The sequence below is a fragment of the Canis lupus genome, chromosome 11 (assembly GCF_011100685.1).
Source record: "Canis lupus familiaris isolate Mischka breed German Shepherd chromosome 11, alternate assembly UU_Cfam_GSD_1.0, whole genome shotgun sequence".
Lineage (NCBI taxonomy): Eukaryota > Metazoa > Chordata > Mammalia > Carnivora > Canidae > Canis > Canis lupus.
In genome coordinates, this window is record NC_049232.1 from 70,587,103 (window position 1) to 70,614,555 (window position 27,453).

General features: G+C 53.9%; 1 protein-coding gene across 1 annotated transcript in view; it reads left to right on the plus strand.

Annotated features, from left to right (window-relative positions):
* PAPPA (pappalysin 1) overlaps positions 1-27,453 on the plus strand; it is a 236,708-nt gene that overhangs the window by 193,650 nt on the left and 15,605 nt on the right. Inside the window, 4 exon segments of the mRNA XM_038553223.1 lie at positions 6,368-6,515; positions 10,932-11,041; positions 19,777-19,848; positions 24,471-24,569. Of these exon segments, the coding sequence (XP_038409151.1) occupies positions 6,368-6,515; positions 10,932-11,041; positions 19,777-19,848; positions 24,471-24,569 (429 nt within the window).

The window sequence follows — 27,453 nt, forward strand, 5'->3', positions numbered from 1 at the left end:
GCGCTATCCCACTACCATAGACCATATTCCCCATGCTGTCCCTTTTTTTTTAAATTTTATTTATTCATGAGAGAAAGAGAGAGAGAGAGAGAGAGAGAGAGAGAGGCAGAGACACAGGCAGAAGCAGGCTCCATGTGGGGAGCCTGATGTGGGACTCGATCCCAGGACTCCAGGATCAGGCCCCGGGCTGAAGGCAGGTGCTCAACCGCTGGGCCACCCAGGCTGCCCGGTGCTGTCCCTCTTATCCCTGTGACCTACTCCCTCCATAACTGGAGGCCCGTACCTCCTGCTCCCCTTCACCTGTTTACCCATCCCACCACCCCCCTTCCCTCTAGCAGCCATCAGTTTTCGGAACTCTTTCTCGAAGCCCCTCCCACGCTGGGGCGCCGTACCCCTTCCTTGGGTCCCCCAGCACTGGCCACACTGCGCGGTGATTCACCCCAGGCTCCCCCTTCTCCCGGCTGTGACGTGCGTGACCACCTCTTTCATCATCCCTGGGTTTTCAGCACTTGGGACAGTGCCAGGCCCCAGGTAGGTGCTCGGGGGCTGTCCCGCCCTGAGAGCCGCGGGGACCAGCCAGGACGGTTTCCTCCTCTTCCACATGAGGAAAATTCACACCCGGAGAAGTCACCCAAGCACCCAAGGTGACGCAGCTGGTGCTGCCTGCATCAGAATTAGAATCCGGATCCCCACCCCCTGCCCAACTGCAGACGGACAGAACCCCATGGATGCCCCCGGAAAACCCCCCGTCGTGTACCCTCTGGGATGTCTGCGAACCCACATCGCTCCCGCCCTTGCCGCCCGGGGAGAGCAGTCAGTGCCGGGACAAGCAGAGGCCGGAGATCACCGTGGCCTCACGCAGGCTGATGGACTTCCTTCCCCCTCCCTTACATAAAACTGTTGCTAGCAGTTACCCGAACTGCTGAGCCAAATACTATTCTGGCCGCGGTCATGTTATCAAACTGAAACCCAGTCTGCCTGGGGCCTGCCAAGTACCTTTCATGGCCAGTTTGTATTTAAAGGAGAGGAAAATGTAAATTTATCAGACGACGCAAGCAGTTCTGTTTGGCAACCGGCGGGGAGGCTAGATGCAGAGGAGCAGGGTATTGCTCGTCGGCTCAAAGAATGAGGGGACGTGTGCCAAATGGGCTCCTAATACGATTGACGTTTCTAGTTTGTGCCGAAAATGAATTTCCTCTACCCTCAGACCAGCGCCCTGAGAGCCAAATCTAGTATTCACCTCAGATCCCCTCTTGCTGCCTGTAAACACAGCAGAAACCTACGGCCCAGAGCATCTTGAATTCAACAGCTTGTATGGAGCTGGAAGTCTCTGCTTCCCAAACAAGTTCCAGATCCTGGCAGCAGAGGACAGGGACTAGTGTAGGGGAAGTTCGTGTCCTCCCTCCCACCGCCACTAAAAGCAAACTGACAAATGAAACTCCGGTTCATTTGTTCCTGAGGAGCCAGCGTGATGCTGGATTTGGACCCTGAGTTCGAATCCTGACTTCACCGCTTCCCAGTGGGAGGACTCGGGACTCGGGCAAGTTGTTTACCCCTTGACGCATCAGTTGTCTCCTGGGGGCGGGGTGCACATAAAACCTGGTTTTATGCCTCCTGGTTTGTCAGGATTAAATGAGGTCATGAGAGTACAGCACGCCTGTGAGTACTCCCTTGAAATTGTGCAGTTTACAACCTGTGCCGCCGTACACGGCAGCCCTGGGGAAGGCACAGATGAGCTAGCCAGCCTCCCTTTAAGGTCACTTCTAGCGGAGAGGATCCCCGATGCTCCATGTGGGCTCCCGTGGAATCTAGAAACAAAGGCAGTGGCTTCAATGTTACCCGTCTGCGGGCGGCTAGCCCCAGAATATCGGAGAAGGGGGCCATCCATCCTGCATGAAGCCATGGTGTGGGGTGGGGAGAGTGGTATGAACCACGGGGATACCCGATTTATGGCACAAATAAACCTGTACAGCGTACGGCCTCTCGAGACTAGTAACACCCGGTAGAACTCTGTGCTGTGGTGAGCGTCACCCCAACGTGTGGCGGCCACCGGCCACATGGGCCCTGGGGAGCTGGGCACGTGGCTGGAGCGACCCAGCCACCAAGGTTTACGCTCTCTTTAATCTCAGGTGGTTCAAATGTAAACGCCAAGAGCCGCGCTAATGCAGCAGCCACCACACTGGGCAGCTCGTGACTGTCTAGTGCTCTCAGTTCTAGAAACCAAGCCCGAGAACCTCGGTGGCAACGGCTTCTTAGCTTCTGAGTGTGGCCAGGTGACCACACAGGTGTCCCGGACTTTGTCTCATTTTGACAACAACAGACCTTTGGAAAAGAAACCAACGTCCCTCCACCCCCCACTCCCCACCCCACCCTGTCAGGGAAGAGGTCTTGAGGCTAAGTTGTTGCCCATGGTAATGAGTGGGTGGTGTTGACGGGCTCGGAGCCCTGCTCTTCCTACGGCGCCCCAAGCATTCCCAGGGCAGGCCAGTGGCCCAGGGCAGGAACTCCGTCCCCAGACAGCCGGGGAGAAGTGCTCATTGTCCCAACATTTACTTGTTCGTTGATTCATTTTTATTTATTTTCTTCTAATTAATTCATTTTTTACATATTTTTAAAATTTATTTTATTTTTTAAATTATTTATTTGTTCATGAGAGACACAGAGAGACAGAGGCAGAGACACAGGCAGAGGGAGAAGCAGGCTCCATGCAGGGAGCCCAATGCGGGACTCGATCCTGGGTATCCAGGATCACTCCCTGGGCTGAAGGCGGCGCTAAACCGCTGAGCCACCCAGGCTGCCCATGTTTTTTTTTTTTTTTTTTTTTTTAATTAATTTATTATTTTTTTGCCCATTTTTTAAAAATTTAAACTCAGTTTGCCAACACCTAGGGTAGCGCCCAGTGCTCCTCCCATCAGGTGCCGTCCTCAGTGCCATCCCCGGGTCACCCCACCCGCCCCCCAGCTCCCCTTCCACATCCCTGCGGCTGTTCCCCAGAGTCCGGCATCTTTAATACCGCTCCGATGCTCCTGAGCTGCCCGATGATAGATTCCTCGGGCTGGTTCCACGGGAGGAACACGGGGAAGGGTGGCGGATTTGTAGGTGCTTAGGGGAGCACGGCCCGTGGGAGATGCCTGCGGCAGCGGAGCCACGGGCTAAAGGTGCTTGTGGACCAAGTGACACCCTTAGCAGGGATTTGCGGCGGCTCTGCGGGAGCGGGACGTGAAGAGCGCACGGGGATCCGTAGTGCGCCCAGGCCTTCCGTGGGGACCGCAGAGGTGCCCTTTGTGCGGCCACAGCAGAGTCGTCACAGCCCACGCGGAAGGTGCGGGGCCGGCGTTCGAATCTCCGTGGCGGCGCGTGGGGCCGCGCTCCCAACCGGGGCACCAGCACCGTTTCAAAACTCGCTTCTTCGCTTCCTGGCTGAGCCTCAGTTCCTGAATCTGTAACACGGATATAATTTCTACTCTACTGTGTCACTAAAAGGATCTCTAAATGCCTGTAAAACCCTTGGCGCGTGATGGGTATTTGATAACACGATGATTATGTGCCTTTCACGCTCGGTGGGCCTGTGTGACTGATGAGAGCTTGAGAGAGCCCTCGTGGTTTTTTACAGACGGAGTCACAGGCGCGGAGAGCACGGTGTTTTGCTGAGGGATGCTCAGCCCTCTTGGAAGAGAGCTCACCCCGGTGTGCAGAACTGTGCGATCAGAGCCAAGCGTACCCGGCGGGCGCCTTGCCCGCGGGTCTTCGGGTCTCTCAGGTTGCATCTTCAATGTCAGGTCCTCCGTGGTCACACGAGACTTATCATCAGTGGTTAATCCTGAGGCTCCATACTGGCTGGGAGGCGAGCCCTGAGGGCACCGAGATCTAGTCCTGGAGGAGAGTTTGGAAATCCGGAAGGGCTCTGGGAAGTCTGCTGTGCAGAGGGCACAGCAAGGGCAAGGGTGTGCAGGTGGGAAGCAAGGAACACGTACAGGAGAGACGAGCTAACCCTGAGACTAGACGGAGCGAGAGAGGGGGACAGACGTGTTATCCTGGAGAGCCAGCCCCCGCGGCGGGCCTTGCTCGGAAGGCCGAGGCGTCTTCGCTGAAGGATGCCACAGCTTTTAAAAGCAGATTTACTCAGCAGCGGAAAGTGCCTGATGAACTGGGCAGGAGGGAGGGAGGCTGGAGGCAGCAAGGCCAGCGCCTCTGTGCTCCCGTCCTCTTCGGTGGAGCCTTGTACGGTGGATTTCTCCGCGCTGAAATTCCCTGAGCAGATTCCAGCTAGTTCTGATACGTTCTCTGCTGCAAACCGAGGTCCCCTGCCAGCTCTGGCCCACGTACTGCTGAGGTCTGCAGCCCTTCGGGGGCTGGAGGCCAAATGCATCATAGGCCCAGGCCAAGGCTCCAGGAAATTGGGGTCAATTTCCTACTCCCCCGAGGGCCCCACAGAATCATGGGGCCCGGGGCCTGGGGCTCTGGGAGGGAGAGCCGGTTCTCTGAAGCCGCATGAAGCTGCCTAACCCCTCCCTGAGCTCACACGGGACCTCTGACCTCTGGGGGTGGACTCTGCGAGACGTCCCACAGCTGCATGCCTGGGATGGGCCACCCTTGTCCCGTGGCCACAGAGGCTTCCACTGCAGTTGGAAAGGTCCACGAGAGGCCGAGAGAGCCCCCCACCCCCTTCTCTTCTGAATCCTGTCTCCCTGCAGCTGTTTTCTCAGACAGGGGAGCTTCGGCCTGCATCAGCCCTTTCGGAGAGTGGATTCATTTCCCCCGGCGGGCACCCATTCACGGAGTCCCCCATTCGCCTCATGCACCCATGTCGTCGCGGGCTCGCTGGTCCATTTATTCCCTCCCCTGCAAGTTCACTGGTGTCCTTGCTTATGGAACAAAGTCACCCCGTAACTCTCTGCCTATTCACCCCATCCTCTGTGAAGCACATCATTCTCGAGTGAGCAGAAATCTCTGCCGAGTGGTCAGGACATGTCACGTGCAGTGGGAAGGCCCCGAGGCAGGGGTGAGTGGGGCACCGTCTTGGGCCCCGAGGAGTTCATCCTCTGGGCAGGGAATGGATGATAAAAAGGCAGCGCGTGTCAGAGACCTCACGGCAGTAGGCTCTGCACCGTCAGAGCGGCCTTAGGACAGGGCGGCCCGTGCCACACAATGCGTTCGGGCGGGGAGGGAAGCGCAGCAGCCCGAAGGGGCACGGGGGCAGAGGCACGGCCCAGGGAGATGGCACGGGGCGCATTGGAGGGTGCAGACGATTTAAACCAAAGTCCCAGGTTCGCGGCGATGCTGCAGGGAGCAAAGACATGGAGGATGCGCCAGAGTTCAGGCCGTGAGGATGCTGGAGGCGGGACTGTGCGTGGAAGCTCAGCTGAGGCGTGGAGTTTTGCACCGGTGCGGCACGCTCAGCTCCTCCGGCCTCACTTAGAGTTTCTCTTCTTATCAAAAGCTTGAGAGAGGGAGAGGATACACAGCTTGTTCTACGCTGGAGGAGCCGCGGCCCAGACGCCCCCCGTGCTTCTCCATCCTCAGGGCGCAGAGCCCGAACTCCATCCGCTGACACCGAAGGCCGCAGCGGCATCCGCCCTACCCGGGAGCTCTCTGCTGCTTGCTGCACTTCCTTGCACTCGCACGTCCCCTTTGGCCTTCCAGAAGGTCTTCCTAGCCCTTTTCTGCCTATGATTCTACGCAACCGTGAAAACTCTTTTCCATATATGGCTCCTCTACAGGGCCTCCTCCCCTGCTGGCCCCGCACAACCCATCCCTGTCCCCGGGTCCCTGCGGTGCTGCCCCGAGCACAGTGGCACGGACGTGGCTGCCTCTCACGTGCCTGTCTTTCTCGCTCTCCCTTTGGACCCCACGGAGCTGGGCACCGACTGGGCACTAAGAAGGGAGTGCTTGGGTTCAGGGGCCGTTCTGAAATACCCACAGAGCTGGACCTCCCGTTACAGTCGCAGGCTTTGAAAGGGGGACGCAGAGGAAGGACCCTGCTTGCGAAGCCGCAGGCGCCCACCACCTTCAGGAGGCCAAGAAACTGCGTGGTGCCCATTCTACAAAACAAACCCTTTGGATGGAGATCTCTGAAAGAGTTCAGAGCTACAATTCAGGAAACATGGGAGTTAGGCTCCCTGGGGAGCTTCGAACAAGTTTCTTCCCGTGCTGCGTCCTCAGTTTCCCCATCTGTCAAGCAGAGATGTTAGCAGTGCCTCTATTTTAGGGCGATCGGGTGCCTACCGTGGTGAAGAAATTGTTTCTGGAGCACTTCTGGGGCTCTGGGGAGATGAGGAACTGCTTCCTCTTTTATTTCGAGGGGTTTTGCTATGTGGAGGGTGGCGCTCCCTCTCGGTCGTCCTGACTGTTCTTCTCTGGTGCTCAGGGACGCGGGAGCAACATCATCCACTGCCGGAAGGATGGCACTTGGAGCGGCTCCTTCCACCTGTGCCAGGAGATGCAAGGCCAGTGCTCGGCCCCGGACCAGCTCAACAGCAACCTCAAGTTGCAGTGCCCGGAAGGCTACGCCATAGGTACAGTGGGCGCGCGAGGGTGGCCGTGGGAGGGACGGGTCCTGCTGGGAACCTGGGGCCAGTGCCTCTCTGGGCAGCTGAGCACCTGTAGCCCTTGAGGCCCTGAATGAGGGAAGCAGAGATGAGAGAGACCAGGTCCTGATGGGAGGCCAGGTCCTGTGCTCCCAGAAAGAGACCTAAGGGCACGAATGTTGGAGAAGTGCCGGTCGGTGAGTGCCGAGGGTCATGCGGGAGTACAGAAAAGCCGGCCACGGTGTCGGGGGACACAGGAGCTCCCAGGACGAGGGGTGCTCATGTAGGGATGGGAAAGAGCTTGTGGGGCAGGAAATGGCCATCCGTCAAGGAGCCCCGTGGTGCCCAGGGAGGGAGATGTGAAAGCACACATCGTGTTTCGGAAAGCAGGAGGGGTGGGGCGTAGCTGCCTTTGTTAATCCTAAATTTTGCATAGCACCCCGCGTTGGTGAGCACCTCCTGGGGGTCCGGCCCTGCAGGGAGCACGGAGCACGGCAGAGGCGTTGGCTCTTACCTGCTCAGTGAGCTCTCACGGATGAGGACACTGAGCGCTGACGGGGTAACAGAACGAGCCCCAAACCCGGACGTCTCTCTTACTCCGAAGCCGGAGATCTTTCCCTGCCTGGCACCTCGGTTGCCTCCAACTGAGAGGATAAATAGCGCGTTCAGAATACTGTTTGTGTGGCGAGCGGCTGGCTCACAAAGTGCTCACAGTGAGGGGAGACAACCTGCGGTTTGGTGCCAGGGATTTGCCTGGTTGGGACCAGGCGTCTGGACAGATGCATTAATCACAGGCTCTGAGGCTTTCTGGGGAACTGGGTGTGCATTGAGTGTGACCTCAGTTGAGGGCGGCGATGCTGACCTCTGGGGCCGAGTCCCTAATTGACCATGATGAAAAGCCCAGGGAATTGGATGTTCTTTCTCATGGCCGGTGTGATTTATGGGATAATCACCAGGGATGTCTGGAGCAGGAGGTTATCATGTGCACACTCACTCCCAGTCGCACAGAGCCAACCCGTTCTGCACCCAGCAAAGCGGGAGCTGTCACTTCTTGTCCTGAAGCGAGGCCTGGGGTGGGGTGGGGTGGGGGGAGCGTGTGGGGCCTGGCCACCCCTTTTCAGAGATGGAAACATGGAGCCTAGGGTAGGACTGCGCACTCCTACACGTCGTCCAGAGCACCTGCCCCAGGTGAGCGCACCTCCGGGGGAATGGTTTGCTCTCTCCGAGGATTCAGAAGGTCCTTTACGTTCCCACAGAGCCACCGATCCAGAGGACCCCAGCCGGGATGCTGCAGAGAGGCGGCTACCTTGTGGGGTCTGTCAATACAGGCATTTTAGGGGGTTGGGGCCGTAGGCGCAGCAGCTGGTCACGCTGGGCGCTCCACCCCGAGGCCTCCGCGGCCTTCCCTCCGTCATTCCTGTGGGGTGGCTCTAGACACTTCTATGTCGGTGACGAGGTTCCTACCTCCAGGTCGGTCAGGATATACACTAATGAGTATTCAGTGACACTCATGACTGGCATTAAGTGGCCCTGCGGGGGGTGGGGGGGAATGTTGCTTAAATTACTTCTATTTAAAAAAAAAAAAAAACCTTATAAAAAGAGATTTCCTGTGTGTCTAGATCCATGGCACATTCAGATATGTTCACACGTGCAAAAATAAACACAAGCACAAATGTTTAACAACCACACAGATATCCAAACACACACATCATAAACTCATGCCCGGCGGGCACGCAGGAGAGGGAGAGTCTGCACAAACCCACCACCCAACACACACGGAGCTGCACACCGCGCGCACACACGTGTGATATCACACGCATGTCACGAGCACAGACACGTCTCATGCTCCGAAGCATATTACGTACACGGAGAGAGGCACAGAAGGCAAACAGGGCTCACACGCATGCACACAAATATGCCCTGGGGCCACCCTGTACCTGCACCGCCCGCACGCGTCACAGCCGCACACGGCCTGGCCCTCCGCTCGCCCGGCCTGAGGCAGGCGGACGGGTGGCAGGAGCATTCCTTTGCCCACTGAGCTTTTTCAGGGTCAAGCAGACAGGGAAAGAAGTCACTGCGACACGGGAACCTGAATGGCCTTCCCTGTCCCGCTGTCCCCATTGCCATGCAGATGCCCCTTTGATGAATATGGGTCCCCGGGGTCCCGGGGTGGCTGGGGGGGCATGTGGGGGAGCTAAGAGGGCACAGGCAGTGTGGGACGCTGGGAGACAACCACTGGGAAGGAGGGAAAGCAGGTTGCACCTGCTGATCTCCGGGGCCCTCCCCTTCCTCTCCTCCCGGGACCCCCCCCCCCAGATCTGATCCCAGGCTGGGCCCCTCCCCGGGGAGAGCCCACCTCACTAAGCGGGGGATCTAATCCAAGGCCTTATCATCAGTGTGTGCGTCCCTTCCTGTGGGCTTGGGGGCTGGAGGACACATGCTGGAGCCCCCCAGGGCGGCCCCCTGTGGGCCCCTCCCCAGGCAGCACAGGCCAGCTCCTGTGGCAGTTAGGGGCCTCAGAAAGTTGCTCCTGCCACCCAGGCTGCCACCCTCCCTCCTCCTCCTGAGGAAGGAGAGGCAGGGGCCTGGTGAGATCACCCTCTGTAATGATGCCAGTTCGGGCTCATATATCACAACATAGCAGCCTGGTTCTAAAGGCCCAGCCCTGGGGGTGGGGAGGTGGGGAGAGCACAGGGGAGGGAGCTGCAGGGACGGGAAGGGGAGACAGGGCTGCTGCCTGGGGTAGGCATGGCCTCCCGTGTTGACCATATTTTCCCCTTTGTCCCCGCTCTTGGGAGAAGATGGCCTTTGTCTTCTTTTCCTCCAAGGCTGCCTCTTGCTTTTGCAGAAGAGGAGAATTTTATCATCACAGCCTTGCTTCTTGCTCCCTAAAAACCCTTTAGAGCTGATCTCATGACACATGCGCAGCCCTGAGCTTCTCCAGCTGCTTAGTGACCTCCCTCCCTTGTTCCTGTCGCTCAACCTGCTGGTGTTTTCCCATCCGCCCCCCACACCACCCTCATTTCTTGTGTCTCCTCTCCCTTCCTTTCCCTTTCCCCTCTTGGGCTCCACTGTACTTACTGCTGGGTCCGGAAGGCAGAGGGACGTGGGTTCTCACTCACGGGCTTCTAATCGCCTGCTCGCTCATAGCCGGAGCTCTGCGCACTCCTCTAACCTGAGAAATGGGTGCGATGACAACCTGCCAGGCAGCGCCGCACCTTCGGGAGAACGCGCGACCTATGGAAACCACCCGCACGGCCAGGTGGGCCGGTGCCCCTTCTGGGCTCGGTGTCCCTGTGTTTAAAGTGAAGAGGTTTTAAACGCTGTCCTAGGTCATCCCCTCTTCGGTCCTGGTGAGTCTCTCAGACTGAAGAGGATGACAAGGCGGCAGCAAGCAGGGCCCCAGGAGATGCCGACATACATGTGTGCGTGCGCGCAAGGGGGTGGACGCACACAGACCTCACACATGCACACACGACCCTGGAAGGGAGCCCTTAGAATGGCTAATAGAGTAGAGCTGCTGTGTGCTGTGACCTTAGTGTTCAAGGGTGGCCCTGGTGCTACAGCTGGGGGCAGGGGGGGCTTCTTAGTGCATGAGTTGAAGAAGAGCAGGAAGGGTGTGAAGGCGCAGGGAGGCACGTGTGCGAGTCCTGTGCAAGCGGAGAGGGAGGGCTAAGAGACTGGGCTGCATTGCCGAGCTCACATGCAGGGGGCCTGGGTGTCAGGCACCGGGCTGGGCTCCCAGAAGAGCCCCCTGATCCCTGTCCCTCTAGGGCATCACCGTAACGGCGGAAAGCCGGGCACAGGGAGGGCTAAGGTCGGCCCCGAGAGACTCGTCAACGCCAAACACCTCTCTCACTCGGGCACAAAAATCAGGGCGGGCGCCTTGGGAGGATGTGAATCCGGCCCTGAAAAACGGATAGGCTTTGGCCTTGAGAAGGCAGATGGGGGTGATTCAGGGGAAGGGGCGAGTGGGAGCAGAAACGTAGAGGCACGGGGTTGTGGGACTCAGATGGGAAACCTAGGGCAACCCGGCCGGACCACCCGACGCATGAAGATGCTTGATGGGAGATGAGATTGGGGAGCCCACGGGAGCCCACGGATGCCAGGCTAGGGGGATCACACTTTGTCTCGCTCCTGGGGAGCCTTGGGATTGTCCTCAGGCAGCGGAGAGGTGTGGCGAACAGGTGCAGGGTGAAGGTGGCCGCGGGTGCAGACTGCACTGGAGAGGAGAACGCCGGGGAGGCTGCCCTGCGGGGAGTTCACGCCTATCAGCTGTCTTCACGGCCGGGATCGCCAGCTCCCCTGGGGACCGGGGCCACCGGGGCCCACCCCGGGAGAGCTGCCCCTGGCATCGAGGGCCAGGGGAGCTGAGCTGCGGCCTCACGCTGTGCTTCCCCGCAGGGTCGGAGTGTGTCACCTCGTGCCTGGACCACAACAGCGAGTCCATCATCCTGCCAGTCAACGTGACCGTACGGGACATCCCCCACTGGCTGAACCCCACACGCGTGGAGGTGAGTGACGGCGCTGTCCCCCGTGCCCCCTTCGACACTCACTGTGCCCTGGTCCTGCACTGGCCCTCTTGCATACGTTCAGTGGTCGACGTGTGGCACCTGTTCTGTGGGGTGGGCGCCGCCCGCGTGGCCCGCTCCCCTCTGCCAGGCTGTGCAGGGGACCTTTCCTTTACAGTCCGGGCATCATGAGGACAGCCTGGGAATACGAGGACGGTGGTCCTTGGCTTAGGGGTGGGAATACGGAGACACCAGGGACACAGCGCAGTCGGGTCACGAGCCCATGTGTGTCGGCCTGTCCTCGTACGGAGGGTGCAGCGTGGCTTCCCCAGAGCCCTCGGAAGGCCTTCTGCGTCCCGGGCCTCGATCTCTGCTCCGCTTCTCCGCGCGTTACTTGTTTAGGGAGAACGTGATGAACACGTGAAACGGGGACGCTACCACCATTGATGAAGCCCCACTGTGTTCGCGGCCCGCACGCAGCTCACAGGGTTGTCCTGACCTCGGAATCGTGCGAGTGGAGGCAGCGCCTGCAGTCCCTGGGGCGCCCGGGGTGGGGGCTCCAGCCCGGGCCGAGGGCGGGTGCAGCGCTCCCAGGGTCCCGCTGGCATGGGCCCGCCACAAGGCCGTGGGGGCTCCGCCTCCTGGCAGCCACCGTCCTTGCCCAGGTCCCCTTTGGGGCCGGCCGCTCCCACTCGCCTGGGTGTCACCTGGTCACTCTGTGGCCCTTGAGCGGACTTGGGAGCCCACTCTTGCCCTCAGGGCCAGCGCGGATGCCGGGCCTCATGCACCCATTCTGGGCACTGGCTCCTCCTGCAGAAGGTGAAGTGGGGGAGGCGGGCCGCAGGGGTGTTCAGCTGTGTCCCCATTGCGGCCTTTCTGCCCGGGCCGGGCCCGCCGTCTGCCCTCCGGCCACAGATGTGCGGATGCGCAGAACCCGATCCGAGGTGTACGGTTTCCCAGAGGAGCTGAGGGCGTGATGGCGAGGCCTTACTCAGCACTCGGCCTGGGGGCTGGTGCTGGCCCGGACCCCGCTCTGCTCTGCGCCCCACTCCTGCTCCTCCTCCTCCCTCCTCCTCCTCCCCCACCACCCGGTGAGGTGCCTCGGTGCCTGGTCTCCAGCGCTTGTACCCTCTGGGGGTGGGACGTCTGTCTCCACCCCATGTGTCTCTCCACCCTCCCAAGAGCCAATCACTAAGTTCCACCTGGCGCCCACCCCTCCTTCCTCCCTCCTCTGCCCTTTTCCTCCTCCCTCCTCCCCCCTACTCCTCCCCCCTCCCCCCCTCCTCCCCCACCACCTGGTGCCCCCTCTCCAGCACTAGTCCCATCAGGGACGTCTTTCCCTGCCCCATGTGTCTCTCCACCCTCCCAAGAGCTGCCCAAGTTCCACCTGGCGCCCCCCCTTCCTCCTTCCCCTCCCGCCTCCCTGGCTTCTCCCTGTTAACCTCCCCTCCTGCTCCCATCCATTCCATCCCCTGCGTGCCCTTCCCCCTGGCACACCCAGAGCCCCCACACCCGTTCTCACACGGGTGCCCCGGGGGAGCATCACGGGGCTGCGCAGGCCCGGGAGTGGGCAGGACCCCATGTGGGAATCTCGAGGACGCTGGCGATCAAGCGCAAGCCCCTCATGGTGCAGGTGGAGATGCTGAGGAGCCAAGAGGGAAGGGCATCAGGCCCAGGTCACACAGGCCTCAGAGCCAGGATCAAGCCCTGCCGCCCCCTCCCCTCCCCTCCCCTCCCCTCCCCTCCCCTCCCCTCCCCTCCCCTCCTCTCCCCTCCCTTCCCTTCCCCCCTTAAGCCCCCCCCCTCGACTTCCACAGGCTCGGGGACAGGGGAAGGAGGCTCACACGGGCACACGGAGCAGACCCAGGAGCTCCCTCCCACCCCAGGAGCCCAGGTCTTCTCTGCCTGGGATCCAGACCCGGTTCCCCTGGTCCGGCTCCACTCAGGCCTCTACTGTGCCCCGGGGTGAATTCCCACCCTTCCCTCGGGGCGCCCTGGGCACCAGAGTTCAGTTATAATTCAGGGCGAAATAAATCCAGGGGTTTGAAAGCCGCCCACCCGCCACCAGCCGCTCGCCGCCCCGCCCGGGTCGCTCGCCGCCTTTATTGATGCGGGGCCTATGGAGAGCGCCCGAACGAGGCTCAGACCTCTGAGGTCTCCCGAGGCCTCATTATCCAGGAGGCAAGAAATGTGGTAGAGAAGGGGAGGAGGGTGAAGGGCAGAGATTGATGATTTCCAGGAACAGGGCTGAGAAGCTGGCCTCCGCCGCACCCTTGCCCCGCGTGCGGGAGAGCAAGGTAGGAACAGAGCTGTGAGGGCAGGCCTCTGTGCCGGGGCAGGGCCCCCCCTCAACCCCCTTCTGGGCCAGGGAAGGCCCCCCCACAGGCCAGGACAGCCTACCCACCCTTGGTCCAGGGCAGCTCCCCCACTACCCCTCAGGGCAGGCTCCCCCCTTGGGCCAGGGCAGCCCCCCCAGGCCAGGGTAGGCCCCCACTCCAGGCCAGGGCAGGGCCCCCCCTCCTCCAGGCCAGGGCAGGATCCCCCTCCTCCGGGCCAGGGAAAGGCCCCCCTTCCTCTGGGCCAGAGCAGCCCCACCCCGAGGGCAGGGCAGGCCCCTGGGACCCCCCATCTCCACAGTCTGCCTCCCGGACCAGCGCAAGGCCGATGGGTGGGTGGGAGCCAGGCTCTGCTCCACCTGCCCTTACCTGGGTTCCCGGGGAAGGACGCAGGGGCCAGGACATTTCCTGGATGGCTGCCCTGAATCAGCTCAGGCTCAGGCCCCCTCTGCCCACCCCCAGCCCCCTCCTCACACCCTGTGAGGTCGCTCTTACTCGCTCCCCTTTTCCTAGTGGAGGAAATGAGATCTCAGCAAGGGAAGCCCCTTGCCTAAGGGCAGTGGAGGGAGCCCCCAGCCCGGCCAATGCCTCCGGTTCCCCAGCTCCCCGTGCGGTGTCCGCGGGGCGGGTGACGAGGATAAGGGCAAACCGCTGACCAACCGCTTACCAGGGCCGGGCTGCTAAACAGTTAGCAGCTGGCTCTCCACCCTCCGCCCGCCCCGACAGCCACCGCCCTATAGAACTCTGATCTGTAGCATTGCCCCATTACGGTGGTGTAAATAACCCCCAGCACCCCGCCCCCCCCCCCCCCACACACACATGGCAGGTGTCTGGGTTTGCAGGTGGCCCTCCCTGCACACAAAGCTGGGAAGGAAGCGCCACTGCCGCTCCCGAGCCCACAGGAGCTGGCTGGCGCCTGTCGCACGACAGCCTCTATCTCGGGTACTTGACACGTATCGGCCTGTATGACGAGAACGATGCCCACTTAGGTGAGTGGGAGGGCAACGCTGGGATCCCGAGGTACGATCGGTGCACCACGACAGTGGCCTCGGTGAAGGCCCGACCTGCCAAGCGCGCAGGGTGTGCGCTAGACCCTTGCAGTTGCAGGGTCAGGTGACCATGTAGAATTCATGTAGAATTTCTACTGCAAGCCTCGGCCTCCTCTTGCTCGCTGTCCTTGGCAAATCCCGTCACCCCTGTAAGCCGCGGTTTGCCCATCCATGGAATGAGCGAGGCCTAGATCAAGAGTCGCAACGTTGAACACTGAGGGAATCAGGCAGGCCAGGCACGTCCCGGGTATTAAATGCCCAGACATATTATTAATAGTAGGAGCAGCATGTACTAGACATATTTCACACAGACTTAAAGAAAATATAACAAACGCCCATGTGCGTACTACGCACCTTAAGGAATGACTTAAAATTCTCTTCTCAAGGAGATACACTGCACATGCTGACCTTAAGGGTACGATTTGATAAATGTTTGTGGTTGTGGCCACTCCTGAAGCCATGACTGGTTGGGATCTCTGACTCCGCAGAGGTTGCCCCTTCCCTGTGCCAGGTGGTGGCTGTGCCACCAAGCTAACTTCTACTGGCTTTGCTTATTCTTTTTTTAATTGAGGTACAATTGCCATATAAAATCATATTAGCTTCAAGTGTACTGAAATTTTCAGTTTTACTTTCATCAGGAAATCCACTGCATCTCCTTATATTTTAGAGTTCTCTCCTTTGAAAGCTTCCAGTCCCTCACGCACTTTTGGAGGAATAGGGACGCAGAGTGAAATCCTCCTCATATCTAATAAACGAGACAATACAAACTCAAGGACACATGGGAATGTCCCTGGGGCTCAGAGCTGGAGAGACCGCAGGGAATGGTGGAGACAGTGGTGAACTCTGGAAAACACATCCTGCTTTCCCAAGGGGGCAGCTCTAGCACATGTGGCAGTGTGAACATGTGTGCCTCGTATGGCTAGATTCTCCACTTTCTCTTGAAATCTGGAGTCTTTATAAAATATCTAAATTTCTAAAAAAAAAATACTGGCACATAATTTTGACTTCTGTCAAGCACATTGTGTGCCACAGCGAACGTTTCTGTGGGCTGTGTAGCCTGCAGGCTGTTGGGTTGCAACCTTTGGATGAGGTGGACTCCCAGCCTCTCTGTCACCAGCTCCTAAGGAGCACCTCTAGTCTGCTCTGCAACTCGATCATAGCCAATGCAGCTCACAACCTCAGAAGCTTATCATCCCTCTGGACAGCTGAGACCTTAGATTTGATAATGGCTTCTGGGAAGAGGATGCAAGGAGAGAGGAAAGACAGGAGAAGAAAAAGAAAGGGAGGGAGGTACTTAAGGGAGGAAAAAGGAAGTAGCCATTTATTGAAGATCTCTGAGCATGTGGCCACCGTTAGGCAGTTCCGCGTATGCCGCCTCATTTTGCCTCCGCCGTACCCCAGGGAGATCGGTAGTGTCACCGCTTTACACGTGAGGGAGCTGAAGTTCTGAGGGGTTTTCACGGCCCAATCCACAGAACTAATGCAGTTGAATCAGAGTTTGAACCCAGGGCTAGTTCTCCTGCATTTTGTCCTGCAGGGCGACCACCTTACCTATTACAAATCATAGGACTCAACACTTGTAGACAAAGGATGTAGAATTTCTCCCTTGAAGGGAAGGCAGCACTGTGGAAGACCCTGTCAAGAGTCTAAAGTCAGAGGTAGAAGGGTTGTGAGTGAACGTGAAGTCCAGTCTACCCCGTGTACAGAGGGGAGATCCTGGGTGCCCTGGCCGTGAAGCCCGGAGCTGGACAGGTGTGCCTGGGACCCAGGGGTTTCTCATTCACTCATGGACACTCTCATACACTCATTCATTTGGTCACTGGTTCATTCACTCAGTCACTGATCATACACTTCTAAATGGCAGGTGTTCTTCGAAAGCAAGGCATTCAGGGTGGAAAATGCCTAGGCTTTCAAAGACAGCCAGAAGCTCCATAGCAGATCACGAAAGGCAAACAGGGGTTAGACGATCTCATTCCCTCACAGAAAGTCCTATCAATCAAGGAAAGAATTAGGGAGAAAAGAGGGCTCATCTTACAAGGTACCAGAAGGGGTGTCCAATCTGAACCTCGGGATGGGGAGACTCTTAAGATGCTTTGTTACATGTGTTCAGCTGCCTAGGACCCCTCTTCCCTGGGATTCATCTTGGAGACTTGCTGCCCGCCCACCCTACTTTTGTCTCAAAGCCCCTCCACCTTTCTGAACCTTGGTCTTCCCATTAGGCAAAAGAGTAAACCATTTTATATTTACAGTTTTGGGGGCTCGGAGAACCTCAAGGAGAGGGTTGGGTTCAAAGTATACACCTGGAAATCAGACAGCTGTGGGGTTTAAGTCCTGAACGTCACTGCCGATGCGTATGGCCTGGAGCAGGTTGTTTAACTTCTCTGTGGTCTGTTTCCTCTTGTGTAAACCACACTCAAAAATAGTACCTCTCTCGTAGTTATGGTGAGAAGTAAATAGATAATGAGTACAGGGCTTGGGTGGATGAGGATGAGGATGACGATGACAGGGTTGGTGGCAGTGCCATGTTGCTGATGATGGTGGTGGTGACGATGGTGATGGGGACGGTAGTGGGGGTGTTGGTGATGCTGATGGTCGTTGCAGACGATAAGTTCTTCCTATGTGCACCAAGGCAGGAAATGAAAGCTGTCTTACAAAACCTGGTCTGGAAGCGCTCGTACTGGGCTAGAGGTCTCACTGGCACCCGGCGGAACAAGGCTGACATTGGAGGGGCCCCATATGGGATCTCCAAGTTTGTAGTGTAAATAGCCCAGCTTTTCCTTCAGCTCTCGCTGCCTGCCTGCTTCCCAGTTCTCACATACAGAGGGACCCTGTAGCAAGACAGGTAGGACGTGCAGCCCTAAGGAATAGTGGAAAATCCAAAAGCCTTGGAAAGATAAACAGCCTCATGCAGATAGGATAAAAGTCCTTTTTCTGAACTCACATCAGGTAAACCTGAGCTGACAAACTGGTACAACCACACCATGACATTCTTACAGACTGATTACCTTAGCTCTCAATAAGCAAGGGGAGGGATGGCCATCAGATCCCGCATGCATCCTAAGCCTACTCTGTTCTACTTCCTGAGCCGTTACCAAGTGGCCCTCCAGCATCCCTGGATTTGGGCTGGGGACAGACCTTCAGACCCAGAAATGAAAGCAGGTGATTCTCTCCACTTCTGGCCCTGCAGCTGGGAAGCAGAGGGCACCAAAGTAGCTAAACTAGAAGAAAGCACTGGAGCTACTCAAATTCCTTCATTTGGTCGGCATGTATTTATCTGCTGTGCTCCAGGCCTGGCCCGCGGAAGGGACAGAGATGACTAAAACCCAGGTCCTAGGTTAACTGTTCCCATACCATTTATCTCAGTGTTATCATCACGGCAAGCTCCTGATGTGACCTTCAGGGCCCATTTCACAGACAGGAGAACTGGGCCTCAGAGTAGGAATTTACAAAGCAATTTCAAGTTGAATTACATCCACATCTGACACACCCCATGCCCAAGGTCTTTCCCATATTTCACCTTGTCTAGGTGTACTGGGGAAAGGTAGAAAGGGGCAGGAGGGGGCTACATAGCAGATTTCACATGGCAAGGCTTGTCAGATCTTCAGGTTAGGCTCTTTGTCCTAAGACTTTAATTGTGCCTCTAGACACTGTGCTAGGCCTGGTAAGGGCTCTTCTGATGTTCTAGAAGAGCGGAAAACAAGCAAACATAACATTGCCCTTTGATAAAATCATCTCTATTTTGAGATTTAGCTATTCATTTGTAACAAAAACAGGTATGGGCGTCCTCCAGGTGCCAGCTGCCATTCTAGGTGTGGATGATCCAAGGGCGAACCACAGATACTATGCAGCAGAGAGGCACCAACCCAGTCTTAGCCCAGCCTTGGAGTCAAGGGATTCCCTTTGTTCCAAGCTCACCAAGAAACCTAATTACAGTTGGGCTTCCATATAGGTCTGCCTTCAGAAATTGGGTCGGTCACATGATTTTCCATATTCTGGCCCATATGACTGTTCATTTCTTAATTAAAATTAATCAGCTGGCACTCATCCAGGAGGGCAAGAGCTGATCATATAGACCTCCATGCTGGTCCCTGACATACTTACTTCCCATTGCAAATCTAAGCATTTGCCTCCAGATTATTTTAATTCTATTTTTTAAAGAAATCATTGGAATTTTGGCATAGAAAGTAAGGCATCTATGACAGACTAGAGAAAGGAGTTTCTGGGATCACCATGTTAGCCCTGTTCCTAATGCTATTTACCTTCCTCATTTTATCCCCCCCCCCCCGCAACACACTCCTTTAAGAATTATCCTCATACTGAATTTTATGTTATGAGCTGCCTTAAATAATTTCCAAAATGAGTGCTTGGTTTCAAATCCTGGTTTCTTCACTAAACAGCTATGAAGCCTGGGGAATTTATTCTCCTTAGGACCCAAGATTAATGCCCACCTCACTGCATGGTAACGAGTAATAAATAAGATAATGCATAAAGTAATTAGCACCACAAATGAACTCAATATATTTTAGTTGTCATTATCATAGTAATCATTATTATTATTAAAGGAGGCTATAAATACATACATACATGCAAACCTATACGCTGTCTCTAAGGGGTTTGGGGAAGGCACCAAAGAGGAAGTCAGTCTTAAGCAGCAATTTAAAGGATAACTAAAGAGACTCCAGGAGACAAGTTGGGGAAAGGGCATTTCAGTGAAGGAGAAGAGCAGGAACAAAGTCACAGGGGTGTGGAAGTGAGGGCAATGGCAGGGAATTGTGAGCGGGCCCTTATGGCATGGCGACAGGTCCACTGCACTCAAACTGTAATGTGTATCAGGATCATCTGGCAACCTTGTTTGTAAAAGGTGGAGTCCCCGGCCCTGGTCTCAGAGATTTGGATTCATTAGATCCAAGGTGGTTCCGAAGTACCTGCCTTCTCTGTGAGCTCCCGCACTGATCCTGCAGTTTCCTTAGGGAAACCCTGCGCTACCCCATTCTCCCATCTATCTACTCTTTCCCCCCCTGATCCCAGCTCCACCCATGGATCAAACATCGGCCACAAATTGCCTGATGGGCCTTTCTGATCGCATCTTCATCCTCCAATTCTGTTTTTCTTTAGCCCTTATTCGTGCCAGGGAGATAGGGAATCATGATACCTACAACAAACACAAATACTATTGTAATCTCATGGTTCCTGTTATTGCAAGTACCTGGGCGAATTATCCATGCAAATGCCAGGGTGAAATCAGGACTTGGAAGATCCAAGAAGAGGTGGGGTGCTTGAATGTGGTGCCAACAAAGAGATGGCTTCCTCCCAGCCACACACTCATCTGACTGCTCTTTCCCTCTCTCTGCAGAGAGTTGTCTGCACAGCTGGTCTCAAGTGGTATCCTCACCCTGCTCTGATTCACTGTGTCAAAGGCTGTGAGGTGAGTCCCTAGTTGTTATATTGATCATGGCTACCATTTGCTATACCTACAAAGTGCTGTGAATATCCCTTTAACAGGCTTCTTCGACAGGAATGAGCAAACCCATTTTACAGATGGGGGGAACTGAAGCACAGAAATACCAACAGATATGTTCAAAAATACATCTAATATATAACAGAAATGGGATTCCAAGCCAGGTTTTCCTGCTTCCTAAGCAGGAAGTGTTCAACATAATATTGTATCTGTAAGGGAGGGAGGGAGGGAGGTCATATTGATTTTGCATCTATAACATGCCAGGCATTTTACCAAAATTGTCACATTTAATGTTTATAGAACCACAGGGTGCATTTTTTTTCTTTCTAATTCCTACTTTACTGCTGACCATTAATTGCAGGTCACTCCCTTTTGCCACACGTTTGTCATTCACTTGTTCTTCAACCCCAGAAGTAATATGGCCACCTTAGCCCCGACCATAGAGCTGAAAGTGAAGATCCCCTCTGACTTGAATCATTCCCTGGAACTTGGCATTATGGAGATCTGTCTCTGTGACTCAGTGACAAGCCTGGGGAGGGAAAGGGCCAGGGTACTTAGAATGTCATCTGTATTCCTAAGGGGTTACACTGCCTTTGGAACTAAAATATATTTCTGTGCACCCCAAGTCCTTGTGGGTCTTCTCAGCTGGCAAGGAAAAGGTGGCCCCTAATCCCGTCCAGGTCGATACACAAATATCTGTGCCCCCCTCTCAGAGCCCACTCGGGAAAATGCATGTGAAACGGACTAGATTGAGCTCTAGGAAATGTAGTTGGTGAAATTCTTAGAATGTGAGAGTCAGAAATGCTCCTCTAGATGATCTGTACCTGACTTTTTAAAGGTGTAGCCAGATCTAAGATTTGAGGGAATACCCAGCCTGGAAGAGTTCTTGGTGTGATCTAACCCTACACATGATTATATGGAGTGGAAAATGAGAGTCAGAGAGGAGATGGATTGGCCCAAGGTTGGGCATAAAAGCCACAACTTAAAAGCTGCAGCACAAAAGCATGAACCTGGGTCTCCTGACTCCAGGCTGGTGCTTTTTTCTCCTCCACTAGGCCACCTCCCACTCATGAACCACCCCTGACCTGCAAGTGTCACAAGACAGCCCCTGGATCACACTTTTGTTTCTGTGTATTGGCTAGGGGCTCCCTGTGGCATCTTCTCAGGGCATTGGATGCTATAGTCATTGAGAGCCCCCATTCTCCCAAGGTTCAGCCAGGAATGGCAAAACCAAGGCCAAGGCCCTGTGGCTCTTGCTTCCTTCCATCTCTCTGGATCAGTCCAGTGCTTGGAGAAAAGGAAGCTTGTATTACCTGGGCACTCGTTCTGCTGAGTCGGCGGTCTGGGCAGCCAGTGTGACAGCAGAATTCGATCCTCCTTTGACTCAGCACTGGGGCCTAGGAGACCCTCACCTGTCAGGCTCTGAGCCCTGCCAACGATGCTTATCGCCTTTGCCCTTGCAGGTGCCCCTCATCTCCTTTCTTCCTTAGCTTAGAGCTTATAGTTTGCCTCTTGTCTGGGGCTGAAAAGAACGCCTGGAAGAGATATAAACTCTGGGACTAGGGAGGAACCATCAACCTGGAATGCCCTAGAGGTAGCCAAGATTGAGGAAGGGTTTTGGGAACTCCTGAGCCGTCCACCCCAAGCTGTGTCCAATGTGGTCACTTCACTCTTTCATGCATCAGAGCTTCACCGATGCCTCTTCTGTGCCTGATGCTACTCTACGTTCTGGGAACACAATGATCTCAGTCGAGTGAAAACTATGCTCTCTTCCAGAGTCATCTGTGGTATCTTCTTGCCCCTTGTCCATCCATGTATCTGTGTAGCCATCCATGCAGCATTTTACTGGATAAACATTTAAGGAACACATGTTCGGTGAAGTTTTGCTCAAATTGCCACACGTTTTGCTAGGAAATCTAGGATGACACAGAGTCTCATCCGTCAGGAGCTCACAGTGTGGCAAAGGAGATACACAGTTAAAGAGAGAATTCTGAAATATGTACCAAGAGCTGTAGCCAAAATAAGTACAAGAAGCTATAGAAGCACAGAACATCCTGGGGGTATCAGAGAAGGCATTTTGGAGGGGTGAGGTTTGAGCTAGGTCTCGAAGGGTGAGTTGCTTGCCAGGCCACAGTAGTAGTGGCAGCCATGAGAAATACCAGGGATGGGGAAAATTTCTAAGTAGCAGAGCTTTTCACATGTTATTTGCTCTCTCTACGAATTTTCCCTTCTCCGCCCTCGTCTAATTAACCCCTGCTCATCTTTCTGATCTCAGCTGAAATGTCATTTCCTAAGGGACACCTTCACGGAGCTCCCTGATTAGGTCCAGTCCTCTTACTCTTTAACAGCATCATGTTTCCTTTCCTCTGTCGTGCTCATCAGAGTTGAAATTGGCCAATTAGATGTGTGATTATTTGATTAAAGTCTGCCTCCTTGCTGAAGTGTAAGGTCTGGAGGAGTAGGAGCTCGATCTATATTGACTATTGTATCTTTTTCTTTAGCACATGTAGTAGGCATTCAGTAAATATGGTCAAGTACAAGATGAGTGGAGGGACGCACAGATGTGGCTGCAGGAAAGGACATGTAGGGGAGGGTAGCCAAGGAGGAGACTGGAGATTGATTGTTTCAGGTGCCAAAAAAAAAAAAAAAATGCATTTATCTTTTTTTTTTTTCTCTTCTTCCTCAGCTACTCTTTTACGGAGCCAGTTCCTTTCATTCTAAGGAACATTTGGTTTCCTTCCTTACTCTGTTTTAAATGATATAAGAAAGGTCATAAAGAACAGATCCCACAGGCACATCTCCTAAGGCACAGAGAAAAACCAAGGACTTATCCCAAGGGCTTATCCTTTGTTTGTTGTTTGTGCCCTTCTGTTCGAATATGAATGTAATAACGTGTTCATTTTGTCAGATACTCAGCAGAGTCACACTTGTGTTCATAGCCGTGCACATTTGCACATATATACCTGAGCACAGCTCTCGCCTGTTCTTGGTTCTGTCTGTCTTGCTAAGATATTTTTTTTAGACCCTAAGGATGGTGATCAAGTGGAATCTGGCATCATGAATTGGGAGCACAAAGGCTCGGTGAATTTGGAGCTGAAATGCAAAATTCAGGGATGTCACATGGGAGGGGCTCCTTGTGAGCTTGGTTTTCCCCATAACAGTCAGGGTGGGAAGGAAAGACCATTGGATCACAGGGGTTGTGCTGAGATGCAGTGGCCCTAGCTGACTGATTACATCTTTCCCATCAGTGAGTCACTTGAGCATTAGAGAGCCCAACTTGAACTTCAATCAGGGAGGTCTTACTGTCTTCTATGTTAAAGGGTCACACAGCATTGCTTTTGATGTGAGGAGGGGTATGCTTATTGCTTTGAGAAACTAGTGGACTAATCCTGCCTCTCTGTTTCACAACTGAGAGTCATGAGGCCCATAGAAGATAAGCCACTTAACCAAAATCCCCAAGTAACCCCTCCAGTTGTCTGAGGTGTATTAGGCTGGAACCCATGTTTTCTGGATCCCTGACAAATGCCTTTCCATATACCAATACGATGTGTTCAATTTTAAAAACATCTCTAAGAGCCAAAGTTGTACCCAGCATTAAACTAGGTGATAGGGAGACCAAGATGAACTGGATATCGCACATGTGTTCAACGGCCTCACAGTCTTGCACCAGCTGCAGGTTCCTAAGCAGACATTGGAAAACAGTATGCTTGGTGCCCGGACGGGGACACAAAGGTGTTAGGAGGTTTACATATACTCCTGACTCTCCCATAAGATTACTCTCAGTTCAGATCAGTGATGACTTAACCCCATCATCTTTTCCCTCATCTTTGGGGTACCACAGTGTTGGAGGAACACAGGGGAAAAAAGCAAAGAACCATATGTGCTTGATACAGACTCGAATGGCAATGAAAAAATAAGAAGCCAGAGTAGATTTATATTACTGCTCTGCCCCTGCCAGGGTGATCTTGACTGAGCCCCTTGCTTGCTCTGAGCCTCAAAATCTTCATCTGAAAAGTGGGAATGGCAGGGCTTACCTCACAAAGAAGACAGCAAACATGTAATGCATGTGGCATCAAGTACACCTGTCCTCCAGTGCTAGAGGGGAGGGAGCCCACCATCATGCACAGACCACTGCGCCAAGTTCCTATGAATTCTTAGGTTTGATCCTTACAGGTCTTGTGCAGATTATATTCAGCTTATATCGTATTATAAATGGTGTTTTTATATTACCTACTACTAGGAAAAGTAGGAGAAGGGTCCTCAAATTTTCTAATCATTTCTTCAAGTATGAAGAAGCTTTAGAGAGATGTGAGCGATCTGTCCTGTGGCTTTGCATACCCTAGCCTACAGGTGTGTCTACCAGCATAACCACAGTTGTGTTGGGGAAAATGTGGCTAGATAAGTCTTTACAAATGGTAGAAGCAATACTTTGTCCAAGGGAGTGTTGGCATTTGAAGCCAGGCAAGCTGCCTGCAGAGGTTTTTAAAAGGATGAGAGAGAGCCGAACAATTACCATGGTACAGGGCCATCCCCCACCCACTCCAGGTTACTAACAGGCTGCTTCCTTCTGCCTTTCTTCCCCCTTGCAGCCCTTCATGGGAGACAATTACTGTGATGCCATCAACAACCGAGCTTTCTGCAACTACGATGGTGGGGACTGCTGTGCCTCTACAGTGAAGACCAAGAAGGTAGGCCCCCGGGCAGCCACCCTCTGCAGGTCTCTCCTGGTTCCTAGCCAGGATCACTGGCATGTGGGACGACCCATGGCCCTGGTTGTGTCAGCACTTGCTCACACGCTATGCTGTACTGTATTGTATTTTTTGTTCTTTGAGCCAGTAGTTGAGCTAATATCATGTGCTGGGCCCTGAGCTGGTGGGCAGACTCATGGATGATCTTTGCAGATGTGGTTCGTTAGCCTCAAGGCTTGGAGCCCGGTGTGGAAGCAGATAAGTACAAGTGTAATCAATACTTTCATAAGGGGGAGGATAGAGCACTGAGAGGGCCCAGGCCGGAGGCTGGAGAAAGGCTCTACCAAGGGGTCAGCATCAACACTGAGACTTGAGGGATAAGGAGAAAGGAACAGGAAGGTAGCCAGGAAAAGATGAGTTTCTGGGGCCAGAAAGGGTAAAATCTTAGAGAGAACTTGCATTTCTAGGGGGTATGGGTAACATCTAGGGGCAGAGAGAAAATGGGACATTCTTAACAAGGTAAATCATAGCCTTTAATTGTTTTATAACCTGTTTGGTTTTTCACACTTGTAAAATTAGGGGGGGGTGGTCTTGGTTGTGATTTTCTTCCTTTGCATATTAAGGTATAACAGGAGTGATTCAAGTGTCTCGAGTCAACCTGGGATATTTGACTATGATGCATACCCACTGCTCATGGAAGAGTGGCCACCCCCACTTTCTTCCTGCTGAGAGCTGGGCAACCCAGGTTGAGAAGTGCTCTGGGTGACAAACGAGTTCATGAGGAACGATCTCTGGTTTTATACTCATCTACCATCTGCACTGAAAAATCATTTGAGATCATCTCTTTCTCTTCAAAGAAGGGGGAGCTGTGTTCCTGAGACCAGTCATAGTCCATCCTGGCTGAAGTGCTGTCAGTGATTATCTAGGCCCGCAGTTCTCATTTCATAATGGGGGTAAACTGAGGCCCATACAGGAGAAATGGTTTGTCCCTGGTGGCAGAGTGAGGGACAGAAACAGAGCAAGGTTTCAGGGTCGCTATCCATATCGCACCATCCGTAAAAGAATTAGTTCCTTTAAGAAAGATGCTCAGACCCTAGAATGTGGGGATGAACAGGGCAAAACCCAAGGAACACACTCAAGCTGCATCTTTGGGTTGAGCTGCGGGGGCTCTCTGGAATCAGCCAGTCTCGAATGGGCAATATTTTAGCATGCCTGCCTCCTTTTTTTAATTTTTTTTTAAATCATCCCTAGTGTAGGTCTGTACTTTCTGCTCAAATACAGTAGAATAAAATTCATTTCCTACTAATGGATTTTAGTTTTCACCCAATTATGAAAGAATACTTTTTTGGAAAATCCAGAAAGCAGAACGACAGCAGAATCCCTTCTTGTCGGACAGCCCAGAAACAGCCACTGGTTCCTTGTGCCACGTTGTACCGCGTGTGTAAGTGTGTGGATATGTGTTCCTGTGGGTCTCTCACTGCATTTCCAGTTTGGGATACTGTTTTGACCCAGCATAGGAAATCTTATACCTAAGAATGATCTGATATCATCATAAACCTTACAGCTGTCGTTTTTGCTCTATTATTATTTATCAGAGGGTCCTGATGTATCATTTATGTGACCATTCACCTCAGGCTGTTATTTTTAACTCTTGGGTTACTTTGGTTTCTTGCAAAGATAAATAACGATGCTCGTGAGTATCTTAGCACGTAGATACTTCTCCAGCTCTGTTCCTCGACAGTTGGCTTTTTAGAATGGAAATGACTAGGACGAAAGGTGTGAGCATTTTTAAGGCTCTTGACCCCTGGTGCCAAACGAATACAGCATACAGGAGAGTCGATTTCACGTGTTCGGAGTCCACCGTGTTCAAAAGTGAATGCACAAGGGAGGTTGTGTTTTAAATAGAAGTTCTTGTAGAATATGACACAGTATTCATGTGACACCATCAGTTGGAGCAAGAGCAGCTCCGATTAAAAGAATTTTCCTACCACCTATAACTTATATACGAAAACATTAAAAAAAAAACCCTAATTTATTTTTTATTGGGAGACTCCCCTAAATGGATTGCTGTTTCTACAGAGTGCATGGTGGGAACATGAAGTCATGAGACTGAGGTTCAGGTGCAGACTCCAAATTATTACAGTCACTTGAAAAAAATACATATATATACACCAAATGGCCATTTTGACTCTATGTTCATACTGGGCTCAGTTGCAATAATTTCAGACGTCAGCGTCCTTGGGTGAGTGCTGCCTCTTTAGTGAGGGACCCAGAGTCAGTTCTTTGCTAGTTCTGAATGTGCTTTCTGGTCCTTTTTCCCCCTTTCCTTTTCTACCCACATTATATATGTAATTTAGGCTTTTTGTGTGAAAAGACCCCCTTCTTCCACGTTAAATTGGTGATCCTTCTTGTCGGCCGGGGCTGCAGGATGCAGCTAGCCCAGCATCCTTTGTTCAATGAGATGCCTGTTCCTCGAGCACCTGTGTGGGCCCAGCAGTGCACCGAGCTGTGAGCACTGGACCAAGTCGAGACAGACCTGCACCTGCCCTCGCAAGGCTTGTGGCCTATTAGGGGAGCCAGGCGTGGGCAGGGAGGTATACGACCGTGCGTGGTGGTACCTCCGTAGAAGGGCAGGACAGCAAAGGTGCAAATCTTACGGAGACCGGTGTGAAGGTCAGAGATGGTTACATTGAGACCTGCAGGAGGAGTAGCTTTCCTGGGGAAGGTGAGGGGTGGTTGAAGTCAGGACGGAGAGCCTGCGAGCGCTACGTGTGTGGATGACAGACTGACGGCCTCTCTTCTGGTGCATTTGGCTTTGCTACGGTTGTTCCTGGTCCACAGTATTTGGGGCCTCCTTCAGATTTGCGATTCTTGGGAGTCTGAC